The sequence below is a fragment of the Xiphophorus couchianus genome, chromosome 3, assembly GCF_001444195.1.
Source record: "Xiphophorus couchianus chromosome 3, X_couchianus-1.0, whole genome shotgun sequence".
NCBI lineage: Eukaryota > Metazoa > Chordata > Actinopteri > Cyprinodontiformes > Poeciliidae > Xiphophorus > Xiphophorus couchianus.
In genome coordinates this window covers 14077647-14091197 of record NC_040230.1, presented here as the reverse complement: position 1 = coordinate 14091197, position 13551 = coordinate 14077647, and the positions used below count along the sequence as shown (strand labels likewise).

Below are 13551 nucleotides of genomic sequence, written 5' to 3'. Positions count from 1 at the left end.
AATTGGGGGATTTTTTTTGTTAAATTAGTATTTTATTCACAAACCAGTCAGGTGTGTGAGAAACATTTCAAAACATAAAGTTTAGTTATATTTTATTTGACCTTGTCCCTGCTGTACAGTGTGGAATACTATCACAAGACGTTATTATTAACAGTAAATGATAAAATATTGTTTTCATCTCCAAAGTGTGATGCTGCAAAAGTTTTAAGTCTTACCTTGAGACTGTGAGGAAACATAAGTCCTGATGTTTGGATTTCATGTTTGCATCCTGGTGTTTGTGCAGGAGCTGGCTGTATCGGACAGACAGAGGAGGCAGGCGCAGCAGGAGAGAGATGAGATGTCAGAGGAGATGGTCTCCAGCAGCTCTGGAAAGTTAGTAGTTCACATTTTTTACATCCTGTCCATTCAGTTCTGCCTTTTTCTTGGTTGTCCTGAGATTTTCTGTTCTTCCAGGAACGTTCTGTTTGACGAAAAGAGGAGGTTAGAGGTCCGAGTCACCCAACTGGAGGAGGACCTGGAGGAGGAACAGACGAACGCTGAACTGCTGATAGAAAGGCAAAGGAAGACGGCTCTGCAGGTGTGATGAACGAACTCAGATTCCTAAATCTCTCTAGCAGCGTCTTCAAACTCGCCCTAATGGCCGCTCTGCTCCGGCTGCAGGTGGAGACGCTGACTGTGCAGCTGCAGGGGGAGAGGACTCTGGCCCAGAAGGCCGAGTCGTCCCGAGAACAGCTCGAGAAACAGAACAAGGAGCTGAGGGCCCGACTGGAGGAGCTGGAGGGAGCAGTGAGGGGCAAACACAAGCTCAGCGTCGCCGCCCTGGAGGCTAAGATTGAGACCATGGAGGAGCAGCTGGAACAAGAGAGACAGTGAGGAAAATAAATACATATTTTACAGGAATAAATATGTGTTTAATACAGTTAAACACACATTTAACTGGAATAATGGATTTAACTGGGTAAATAAAAAGAGGGAAATACATTTTAATGTTGTTACTTTAAATAACTGTGGAAATATATACCTGAAAACAGAGGAGGAATTTATCCCATGTTAGAACACATTTATATAAAATCACAAATGGAATAATTACTGGTTTGAAATAGTTTAAGACAATAGTTCCTTCATATTGATTTTAAAAAGTACTAGTTCCACTGGCAGAATTTTCTTCACTTAACAAAACATTTTTCTCATGTTTTAAGTAAAGAAATCTGCAAGTTGAACTTAACGGAATTACTGACTTAAAATAAGCTCCTACATCTTACTGAAATCTCACTTGTAAGTTAGTTTTGTCATATTTCAAGTGTGCTCAGATATTTTTACTAGAAATTAGACAAAAATAGTTGGTAAGATTTTGTGCTTTTGCAGTGAAGAGGTCTAAGGTCGTTTTCTAATCAGGCTTCGGTCACTTCCGCTTTTTGAAACGTGTCTCACTAAGAGAGGGGAGACATAACATCATATTTTGAAAAAAATAATAATAGTATTGCCTCCTCAACAAGTGTTTTTATTGCTTTCATTCATGTATAGGCACCTCCTGTGTTCAGTGAGGAACCCCTCTTACAGCTAATAGAGAGACCAGACTCTTAGCTGTCATGCACACTGAGCTCATGCTGAGTGATTCACTGTCTGAGAGCTAGCGTCAGCTTTACAAATTATGTTTCTACAAACTGTGCTGTGGTAGAGATAGGAGGCATTTCACTGGCTCCAACCACAAAATGTTATAGGAGGAGACTAAGTACCATCCTATGCCCAAAGGTGTTGGCTCAAAGATTTAACAGCGAGGGTTACAATAATTGTTCCACAGATAATTTTTTAAAGAGGACCTCTTATACAAAACTCACATTTTAAACATTTTTATGCTTCCATTTTGGTGTCAACTGCTTCTAAAAACAGACCAAGTACGTTAAAAAAAACACCTGGCCATTTTTGGCAATATGTTCATCTTTTTTGGTGTCTGAAAAATGAGCCGTTTCCAAAACGTCACAAATCAGCATGACCTGCCCCTGTTACTTAGCAACCAAAGCTGAGCATCTGCAGGTGGTTTTACTGCTGTATGTGCTGCACAATAGCTGCTGGGGGAAAAAAAACAAGTGTTTTGCTGCTGACTTACCATCCAGAAACCACTTGCTGCATTCTTGTTGGTTGTGCAGGAGGCTCTACTTCTACTTTTCAAAGATGTATGGTGGTATAATTTTGCGTCTGTTTGCAGCCATTTTCATGAAATGATTAGCAGCAGCTTATTTGAATTTAAAGTGACAAGAAAACAGCCCATTCTGAAAGAACTGACCAGAAATATCAGTATTAAGGTTTTGTGTAAAACCATGTTTTTTTAAAGCCCAGAGACCTATGCTAACCTAGATAGTAGGATAATAGATCGCCTTTAAAAAAATTATTCCAAACAATATTTTTCCCCAAAATGCAATAAAGGATGAATTTAACTTTTCTTAGCTAAACTTTTACATTTTCTGTCAATGAAAACATAATCTAATAATACACAATAACATGCACCAAATTAGCAACCTTCAGGTTTTGTCCAGCTTTAGAAGGCAGAACTTTATCACGACAGTTGTGCATAATCTTAAATTAATTAAATTATTCACAACATTTCCAAATCCCACAGGGAGAGAGCCATTGCCAACAAACTGACGCGGAAGACAGAGAAGAAGCTGAAGGAGGCGATGATGCAAGCAGATGATGAGAGGAGACACGCAGACCAGTACAGAGAGCAGGTGAGCAGTTAGAGAGATGCAGAACTTCAGATGATGACTATCTCTGGCTTACTGAGGTCGTCTCAGCACACTGATGAACAAAGAGAGAAAAATCCTCCCCAAATAGAGACGACTTATCCGTCTCAGTCCAAGCTAATCCTAATTCCGTCCTGGCATCTGTTTGGTCTTTGTGGAGTGAGACTTCTGTCTTCCCGCTGGAAGCTAAGTCCCTCATCCACAGCAGAAACACACACTCTCCTCCCAAAACATCATCAGGCAGTAATCCGCCAGGTTTAATCAGATTTCTGATCCCAATCAGTCCTGTTCTTCCCAGACTAATCTCCTGCTTCTGGGGAAAAAATAAAATTTCTCGTCTCATTTTCACCTCAACCTCTGAACCCGACCTTCTGCTGCAGCTGGATAAGTCGATGGTTCGCCTGAAGCAGCTGAAGCGGCAGCTGGAGGAGGTGGAGGAGGAAAACTCCCGCTCCAACGCTCAGAAGAGGAAGCTGCAGAGGGAGCTGGAGGAGCTCACCGACAGCAGCCAAACGATGACGCGGGAGATCTCCTCGCTCCGCACCCAGCTCAGGTGAGCAGCATCATGCATCTTTTGTTTTCACCTAACCTGACCATCATTTTTTGTTGTTGTGTTTTTTTTCTTTCTTTCACACCCTGTTAACTCCATATGATTTGTTTTGCTTTACTCCTTTGTTGCATCCATTTGCGTCCACCTAACACTGACACATTACCCATCTGTCTGCGTCCCAACACTCAGCGTCCCCGACTGGAGACCAGAGAACTAGGTCAATGTGTGTGGTACGTTTTGAGAATCTGTGTGTTTGTCTCTGTGTCGACATCTAAAGGCCTCAAAGGGGCAGTGTGTTGGATTTAGGCAGATTCATGTCTTCAGAAGGACAAAGACGTCTTGAAATCCAACACACTGCTCTGCCTGTGTTCGCCTCATCAACTGTTTGTTTGTAGCGCATTGCAAAAATATTCACACCTGTTGAATCCGTCTTTCAAAGATTTTCCTTGAACTTTGGCTGATTTCTTCTAATTATCTTCAGTGTGTGCATAAAAGTAAAATGAACAAAAGAGATACAGAAGACGAAAAGTCACACTTGAAAAACACATTTGGGCTCCAACTAACAATTATCAATTATTCTTAATTGGTTACAAAAAATTGGCACCTTTACAGATTTTTCATTTAACCATTTAAGTTTATTTTAAACAATATCAGAAAAACAAATAATTATTTTTCTTAAATAATAAAATAAACATTGTTGCACCTAAAGTTCAACAACATCACATTCCTTCAGTGAAGGCTTCATCGTTTGTAGCAAAGAATGAATCTACAACTAAAAAAACTTTTAACATCAACAATTGAGCCCTTTCTGCTTGACTTATCTGTGGATTATTTTTGGAGTAACTACTTGATTAATTATTGGATAACAAATGTTGATTAAAAGGAGATTTTTTTTTCTACCTAATTTGAGCCAGGAGAAGCTAAAACTAGGAGGAGACCTGCATAGAACATATTCACAAACAAAGAAGGGTTTTTTTTATCTTAAAAATAAAATTTACACATTTTTGTGCATTTTTGGCTTAATTTCTTCTCTCAGAGTGAGTTGTTCTTTCAGAAAATTGTCTTTTTTTGAGTTCATATACTCGAGTTAACAATTATTCAATCACTAAATTAGCAGACGATTATTTAAGTAATTGATTCATCATGATTAATCATTTCAGACCTAATTTAAAATCATTCTCTGTCTAGTTGTTCTGTATGTTTGTGCTGATGCAGCTCTTACCTTAAATTTATTGGGTTTTTTTATGTCCTAAGGATTACTTCATTGCTCAGGTCAACACTTTAACAAACAAACATTGCTCTGAAATGATAAAAAACACACACAAAAATAAAAGACAGCCAAAGTCCAAAGAAAAATAACTACTAGTTCAGAAAGGCCTTCTTCACAGCCCTGATTATTATGTAACTGATAATTTTTTTTATTATTATTTCAGCCGGCTAAATGCAGGGCTTGTTGTGAGCGTCTCCCTTGTCTTCCAGGCGTGCTCCTTTGCCGCTGTCGATGCGAGGGCGCAGAGCGCTGGTGGACGACCTCTCGCTGGAGAACTCCGACTCGGAGGAGCTCCCCGCCTCCCCCACCCCGACCTCCGGACTCCCACAGAGCCTGACTCCGTCCTCGGAGCAAAGCCTTGATCCGCCTCCACCGTACAGCGTCAACAACACGGAGTGACGCTCGCAGTGACTCAGACGCAGCCTCGAACACTCAGGAGTGGAGGAGCGACACGCACATAACAGCTCTAGTTTTAAATCAAAGTCATACAGGATGGGTGTAAGTGGTGCTATAACTATGTGCCGATGCTTCTTCTTTCTCAGCTAATTCAGTAAAAATAGATTTTTTTTAATGTATGATAACACAGAGGAGCAATTTCTAACCATGAAACTAAAAACCTCCTGATTTTAAATGGAAAATAAGTTATTATTTGCTAATTTCATGACAGTTTCAGGACACAGAGAGCAGACTTAATTGACGTGTCCACGTCTTTTCCATGAGTAGATGTTTCCAAGCCATGTGGGGTTTGACTGTATGGATCTGACTTGAAGTTCTGCTCAGGCTGAAAATGACAATCTAGCACGACGCAAAATAGCCAATAAGAACGAGATAAACCACGTTTAAATTATAACAAGAGCAATATTTGTCTAAATAATCTGTAAGATGGTGGGATGCATCAGTTTTCCTGTCATCAGGCATGACTTGGTGATTCTTCTTAGATTAGAAAGTGTTTGTTGTTGGATGTGTCGGAGGCCCGGGGTAGTTTCTTTAACTTAAGTCTTAACATATTGCTTCTATAATTTAAATCCAACATGAATTTATGCTGCTTGGGGCTCAGTCTTGTGTGAGTCTGGTTATTTCTGCGCCTGCAGGATGTGCATGGGAGATTTATCACTGCTGTTGAAAGAGAGAAAAAAAATGAAAAAAGAAAACCCTGTGGAGAATCCTGTTATTTCATCTTTTTATTTATCTGAAGCGGCACATCAGCTTTCTTCTCTTACGCTGATAAAGACACTGCTTTTTTTTTTTTTTGTATGTCTGATTTGACTGCACTGATGATGAGCTGTGTAAACAAAGCTTTTGTGTTTAACCAAACGGCGGGCGTATGGATGAGAAAAGGGACTTCAATTTGTAGTAAACATAGAGTAGTAGTAGAACAAAGCAGAGGGAGGGCGGGACGGGTTGGGTCGACTGTAGACTTTTCATATGCTTGTAGTGTTAGGTTTAAAGAAAACGACGACGGTGGCACTGACAGATGAATTTTTATTAAGATGTTTTTTTACTTTACCTACGGAGATCAAGATTATCTGTGTGGGTCAAACCGAACACACTCTGCTGTGAAACCTGGTTTGAAACATGCGTCTCTTCAGATTGTTTCCAAGTATTTGTTTTAACTAAATGAGGGGGTTTTTTTGCACTTGTTTGCCTGATAGAAACTGGTTCAGCCTAAAAAAGCTAGATGGCATATTCCCCTTTAAGCATATTTACATTTTCATGGTAAATAACGATATCTGGGTCAATTTGCCCCCTCATTTTGCTGCTCATCTGTTGATATTAAACACCTTTCTACAGTCTGTTGCCTTACAGATTTCTTCTTATTTTTGCTTTTTGTCACACTTAAATATTGCAGATCATTAAACTAAGATTTATATCAAATTAACTTGGTGCTAATTAAAACACCACAAGTTATTAAAACTAACTTGGATCTACATGAAAAAGAAATAATAAAACCTTTAGAATATCGCCATCGCAACAAAATGCTTGGATCCAATAGTTATATTTCACACCATGCATTTATGCAGACCATATAGATCATATATTGAACCAGCTGGATGGTCTTAAAGTCCTATTAAAACTTCATAAAAATGTGCAAGATCATTGCAGTTGTATTGTAATTAAATATTTTCATGAAATCTTGCAGCTGTATCCCACTTGTTGAGTCATATGCAAGTGTGACGACAAAGAGAAAGTCAAGAAATCACTTAAAAATAACCACAGCGCAATAACACAAAGCGTGCTAAATAAATGCCAAAAAGCATCTGAACATAACCATCAGTTTATTTATCTCAGTAGTTAGGTTTTGATGAATTACGTGGAGAAAAAAAAAATGATAAAAACGTTTAGCTGTTACATATGATTAAAAAAGTATTTTCTTTTAATTTTAATTTTCTTTTAACCGATTTCTCAGTCCAAAAATGGAAAAGCATGTGGAATGGTGAAGGGGCAAATTGGCCTGTACCCCAGAAGTAGCAGCATAAAATAAAAACATAAACCCATTTGCCTATAACTCAGTTGTAAATCAATATCTAGAAAAAGAACCGCAGGCTGAAATTTGCCATTTAAAACTCGATATCCTCTATATCTGGTCAAAAACTAAACTGAAGAACAAAAACCTGTAAACTTACTTTCAGGTTGTGAATCAAATGGGTTTCTTGTCCGGTTTGGAAAGACTCCTCCTAATTATTAGAACAATAAAATAAAGTATTTATTTTCTGCTTAACTCAACTGGAACCAATGAAAACTAAAGATTGTGTTGCTTTGAATGTTTAGTCTTTGTCAGTTTTAATGAAAAATGTTTACCACTGAGAAATCTCAAGGCCTCTGCAGTAGTTTTTTTTTCTTCTGTTTACATTAATTCAGCAGCTGCATGTTAGTCCATATTTTCCCCTGTTTCACAGCAACAGGTAAAGTGGAAATAAAAATGTGTCACAGCAACTTTAATTTCTCTTTTCTAAAAGTGTAGGTCTTTACTTTAGTAATATGCAAGCTGTTGTTTTTGTGTAAAAGTTGCACTTTACAGACCACAAGTTGAGATAAAAATCAGGCATGAAGCCAAACAAGCTGAGATCACGTGTCACCGTGATGCAATCTGTCTGAAAGTGGCGACTTTGATCAAACAGGTTCAAAACGCTAAAATGATTCGAGTCCTGGTCACTTGTAGCAAGAAATGAGGCCGGAGCTCTTCTGAGGTGTTTTTTATTATTTTTATTTTTTTTCTGAGTGTTTGTTTATGGCTACTGTGGAACTTGAAGCATTTTGGAAATATGTTTTTATTGTTTTAGCCTCTTTTTGTTAATAATATTGTAATTATTAAACATCTGACTGGGGTTAACTTTATTATATGTGATTGTTTTTGGTTTTTGTGTGTGTGCATGAACATGCAAACTCCCGTGAGAAAGAAGAATTTGAACCCAGGGCTTTCCTGTTGCCACTCTGCAAACAGGAAATCAATTAGAGCCTGTCTTACAGCAGGAAGTAGGGTAAAAGTCTCAATATAAAGAAATATAAAAACAGGTAAGAAACAAATGTGATCAGTCCGGAATTTGTTCCAAAAACTATTTTAAGGCTTTAGGACCACTGATATAAACATTATCCACAAGAGAAAACCTTCCCAGAAGTGGTTGATCGACCAAAATTACTCCAAAAGCGCATTAATGATGTTTCATCCAGGAGTTCACTAACATACCCAGAACATCTAAAGCACTGCAGGTCTGTTTTACATCACCAACTGTTAGTTTTCATGATTTTACAATGTGAAAAAAACACGTCTTTACCGTCCATCTGGTGAATTGTCTGTTTAGAAAAATGTCCTGCTGACAGACAAACATGGTGGTGAGGCGTTTTGCTCTTCAGGACAACTTCCTGTAATTAATGCAAACATTAATTTGTCTCTGGAAAATGTTTTGGCATCAGTTTTTTTTTTTAGCTGAAGTGCATAAAGCAGGAAAATTATCTGACGCTCACCAGTAATTCCTCTCTGAACAACTAAACTAAAGCAAGGCAGCTGCTTTGAAGTGGCCTAGTCAAAGTCTGGAGTCATTTCCAATTGAAATATTGTGGCATCCCCATGAATGGAGGTAGTTATCTCAGTTGTTGCTGCCAAGGAAGACACAACCATATATTATTAGGTTTATGAGGCCCCAAAAATTCACTTTGGGTCTAATTAGTTTGGATTTCACTTTTCCCTTAATAAAGTCATAATTTAAAAAATAATAATTTCGATTACTTTTTCTGTTTTTTTCTAAAACCTTTACTGTAAGTCTAAGATAAAAAGTTTTAAATCTGCATCTTTTTGTTGGCTTCTATTCTTACATTTCACATTAAGACAGTGATGTGAGCCTGATTTTATTAGTCATATGCTGACATTTTAGTTGTTTATTAAGGCAAACAGTACAAATATCAACTAATTAAGAGTTGTTACTGTTTACGTTTTACAGCCACACCGTTAAGAAATGCCCGACCTGGAATAAATAATACAATTAGAGTTTTTTGGAAAAGTAGAAACAAATCTCTTGCATTGTTTTCATTCATTTTACTTTTTATTGTCAGAAACTAAAAAGGTCCAAAGCATGCAGAGACAGAACAATATAACATAATACCACCCACTGAGTAAACTATTTAATCATATATCCTTCAAAACAATGAAACGTTTGTTAAACTTAATCTCAAAATACTTACAGAAAAGTAAAGCAAAAGAATGAATAATAAACCTTCAACTGGTACAAAACCATTCATGGCATTTCACAGTGAAATGACAAAATAGAGCAAATAAAAATCTGAAACGTGTGGCGTGCACTTATATGCAGCTCAGAGCTACACTGGAAAACTTTAGATCAAAGCATATACATGTATTTGCATGGTCTAGTGAAAGTTCAGAACCAAATCTAATAGAGAACAGTGAAAATCTGTGGCACGTTCACAATTTCTTTCCATCTAATCTACCCGAGCTGGAGCTACGTTGAACACAACGTATCACATAATGTCTCATGAAAACAGATTTGTAGTTCTAATATGACAAAATGAATACTTTTACAAAGCGCTTCTTATCCTGTTGATTAAGAAAAAAAATAATAAAAACATCTTAACTTATCCATGTTTTATGGTCTCCAACATATTGTTTAGTTAGAAAGCAACTTAAAGGTGACCTTAACAGGCTACGGCTACAAAACATGTCAACATTTTTTGCAAAAAGTTAATTTTAGATCATGAGATTTTACTCTGGTCAATATGAGTCAATTACTCCCTCCAGTTTTTCACAAACCTGTAAAATGAACACAAAATCAACACATCCCCACATTTCTTTCAAATTTCTACTGCAAATTTCCCTCAAAATTGGCCAAAAACATTGTTTTAAGTGACTGCTGCCTCAGTTGACGTCAAGTCATAGTCCGTGAAAGTCACTTTTAACATCATACATTAGCGCAAATATAAAGATTCCTTACAAATATTTCTAAATTGGCGCCACAAAATATGTGATTTTGATTGCTAAAAAAACCCACAAAGAATCACAAAGTCCTGAATGAACTGATCGGTGTGAAAAGACGTGCAATATTATTTAATTTTAGGAAATACTTATTGAATTCTGAAGCAAACACCTATTTACAGTATTGACATTTTAACAATTTAATGGGTTTTATCAATATATTCTGGCACAACCGGCCCTTTAAGAACATTCAGATTTTTGATACGGCCCAAAATGAAAACGAGACACCTCTGATACATAAGTATGTAACCTTAATTTGCTTACTATTTATTATAATACAACTTAATGAACTTAATATATTTAATTGGATAAACTTAATTTGATTACTTGTAACAAATAAAAAAAATTAAGTTGAATTACCTGAGTTTTTTCCAGTGTGGGGTTGCTAGGTAACGGTACAGTGCCCATCGATTGTGACTCAAGAGGTTTTTGAAACGGCTCATTTTCCAGACACTAAAAAAAACTTCAACTTTTTCCTGAAAACTGGTTGGGTTGTTTTCCTTGAAGCACTTGAGCTTTTTGTAGAATCAGTAAAAAGTTTAAAAACATGCAGAAATGTTCACGTTTAAATATGTACGTCAGCATAATGAACGTGCGGAGTCAGCAGTAAAGGAGCTGCCTGTCCTTCAGGATGTCAGGAAACAGCCAGTCGTCCTCATGAGGAGGCGTCGGTACGGGGCGTCGCTCCTGCTGAGGAGGAGGAACGGGGAAAGACTGAGCCACGCCTTCAAACGGTGCCACGTTCAGGTCGTTTCCCAGCATGCAGCAGCTCCCCTCCAGGTGAGTCTGCAGCTCAGCGACGCTGTAGGTGGAGGTACTCGCTTTGTATTCATTTTGTCTCGGTTGACGGGAGTTTCCCGGGTTACGCTGGACGTAATCGGCGGTTCCTCCTCGATCTTCTTCACAGCTGTAGCGAAAGCGGCGTTCGGGCTCCACTTCATCGGGCTGCATGTTCTCCTCCAACCCGGTAAAGTTACCAGATAGAATAATGTCTTCCACCCGGCGTGGACAGATGGTTTCAAAGTAGGACTCTACATCCATGTGGCCCACTGAGTCCGTGAAGAGCTCGGCTATGTCACGGATGGTTTCTTGTTCTGTGTTGGTTGAGAGATCCGTCAACAACTGAGCTGAGAAATCACAGGAGTCAAGAGACAGCGGAGAAAGCTCCGGGGAGAAAGGAGGAGAATCGTCCTCGTTTTGGGTGAGAACAACAAAATTTGGGTGTTGGTTGTCGTCAGGGAGGTTGTTCATTGGATTCATTTGGTTTTGATAATTGGGATATTCAGACTGAAGGAGCTCTGCCTCCTGAAAAACCTTTGAGAACTCAGCAGATTTGTTTCTTTTTTCATTGGTTTGTCTCGTTTTGTTTTGGTTGTTGGTGGATTTCTTTTGTTTGTCATCCAGCTCCTTTGGTTCCCTGGCTTCAGAAGCGTCGCTCCTTGACCTTGAGATGCCCTTTGCATCTGTTTGACCTCCGTTCTGATCAGGATCCTGCAGAGACTCGCTCTGGGACGTGGAGCCCTGCGGCTCTGGAGGCTCCTGTATGTCCTTAACGTAAAGGGCCGACGCCAGACGATGGTTCGCTGCTTCTATATCTGCAAATTTCCTGTTGAGAGACAAATAACTATCAGAGAACAAAATCATTTTCTTTTTACCAGGCAGATCTTAAAGGGGCAACATTATGTAAAATGAACTTTTTGAGCTTTACATCCTGTTGTAATGGTATACCCTCATCAAGGAGTGTTGCTTTGATTCTTTCATGCATGTTTGAGAAATCCCTGAATCTCCATGGCAACCATTCAGCTGCGCAAAACACCTGGTTGGACCTAGCCCCGCCTTAAAGCGTAGCTCCTTCTTCTGGAGCTGCAGTTTCCAAGTTTCTGAGCTACAGCCTCACAGAGCATCCCTTCCCCTCCAACTCCCCCACTCAGCTCCTTCAGACTAGCCACCAGCAATTAGCAAACACCTTTTGGAACAGCTGAGCTCATTGTAGCAGCTACTTCTCAGTGCAACGCTGGTAAAAACCTCTATTAATCGTTAAAGGATTAATAGAGGAACATTGTTATTATGACGACGTCTCAGAAAGAGCGGAAGTTTTTAAAGAGACAGAGGCCCAGTTTCAAGGCGTTAAATTACAAAGTCAGCTTTCTTTTAAGTCATACTATATATATATATATATATATATATATATATACAGCATTTTATTAACAACTGACGGTGACACAGTTGCTATGGAAAACACATAATACTGTCCCTTTAAAAAAGCAGATCAGCCTCCATCACTGCCACCCTGTTTGTTGTTTTCTTGTTGTGTTACATCAGTGTAAATGTCTTTTATTTTAGGTTTGTCTATTTACTTTTGATTGTTCTGGATCTTGAGCTGATTTTGTCTCGTCAGTTAATAATTGTAAAATCCAAAATAAAGTATTTATAAAATAAAAGCAGATCAGGACCTCTGCTTTGGTTGCTTACGTACCTTTGAGTTAAAATTTTGCAGCAACCTCTGATAATATTAGCTTGGCACAGGAAACTGCAACTTTTACAATCCAAAGAGAACCGCTATTTAATTTCTATTTTGAGGATTTAAAAACAAAGAAAAACAAAATATTTGCAAAATGAGCATGGACACCTTTTCTTCTCCAGGATGGTAATATTTGTGGACAACTATCTAAAAAAAAAGCACAAAGTTTCCAACCTAATTACAAAAAAAAAACATCTAAAAATGCTACTTGTACTTATAGTGTCATTATTTTTGTGGAAATTTAAAGAAATTGTTCATTGAAAAGATGCTAAAATCAAAACCAGCTAAAACAGAATTTGCTCGTTTATTGCATTGACGTACCTCTGGATCATGTTGTGCAGGAAGCGGCGGTGGTTGACCTGACGCTTGGACGGACGGCTCTTCCGGGGCTTTTGAAGAGTCCGCATCATGTGACCTGCTGCTGAAGTCACAAAGGTGAAGAGGTCACGACCCCACGGGACGCCTCGCTCCAAACCGGGCTCAAGACTCACAGAGAAGGACGGTCGCATGGCTGGAGAAAGCAAATAGTTTTGAACTTTGTTCTTTTCATTAAAATGTATTAAGTGACTTTATTTACATACGTCAACAAAAACCGTTTTCTCTGCAAAACTTTAACTAAAAGGTTGAAGAGCGTCAAACATTTTCTCCCAGCATTATTCTGATCATAAAATTTTTTACTGTATTTGTGTTATTTAATGATGCATAAAAAGGTATTTAAACATTGACAACCAAATACCTCTCAGAAGCAGCGTCTCTCTTTTCAGGGAGCAAAAAGCTTCTTATGTATGTATTCAGATACATAAACATATTTAAATAAAACATGTTGTACTTCAAATATTCATGAACATAAATTCTTTAAAATGCCAAAGAAATTTTTATTTGAACCTTAAATAATGCGGTTAATGTTTTCCTATTTGTGCTCTCTTGCGTCTTATTTTTAATTGCACTGCTTCATCGTCACTTTGTGTAAAAATGACAGAAGTTTTC

General features: G+C 38.2%; 1 protein-coding gene across 5 annotated transcripts in view; it reads left to right on the top strand.

The window, feature by feature from the left end:
* The window catches only part of myh14 (myosin, heavy chain 14, non-muscle), a 39119-nt gene extending 31222 nt beyond the window's left edge, over positions 1-7897 (top strand). For 4 of the 5 annotated variants that reach the window (XM_028011187.1, XM_028011179.1, XM_028011195.1 and 1 more), the window contains 6 exons: positions 284-372; positions 454-577; positions 661-869; positions 2618-2726; positions 3122-3294; positions 4771-7897. In XM_028011187.1, coding sequence (XP_027866988.1) covers positions 284-372; positions 454-577; positions 661-869; positions 2618-2726; positions 3122-3294; positions 4771-4960 — 894 coding nt within the window. In that variant the 3' untranslated portion in view covers positions 4961-7897. Of the gene's footprint in view, positions 1-283; positions 373-453; positions 578-660; positions 870-2617; positions 2727-3121; positions 3295-3480; positions 3522-4770 lie in introns of all 5 variants that reach the window. The other variant, XM_028011213.1, reaches the window with a different exon arrangement.
* Positions 7898-13551: the final 5654 nt, after the last annotated feature.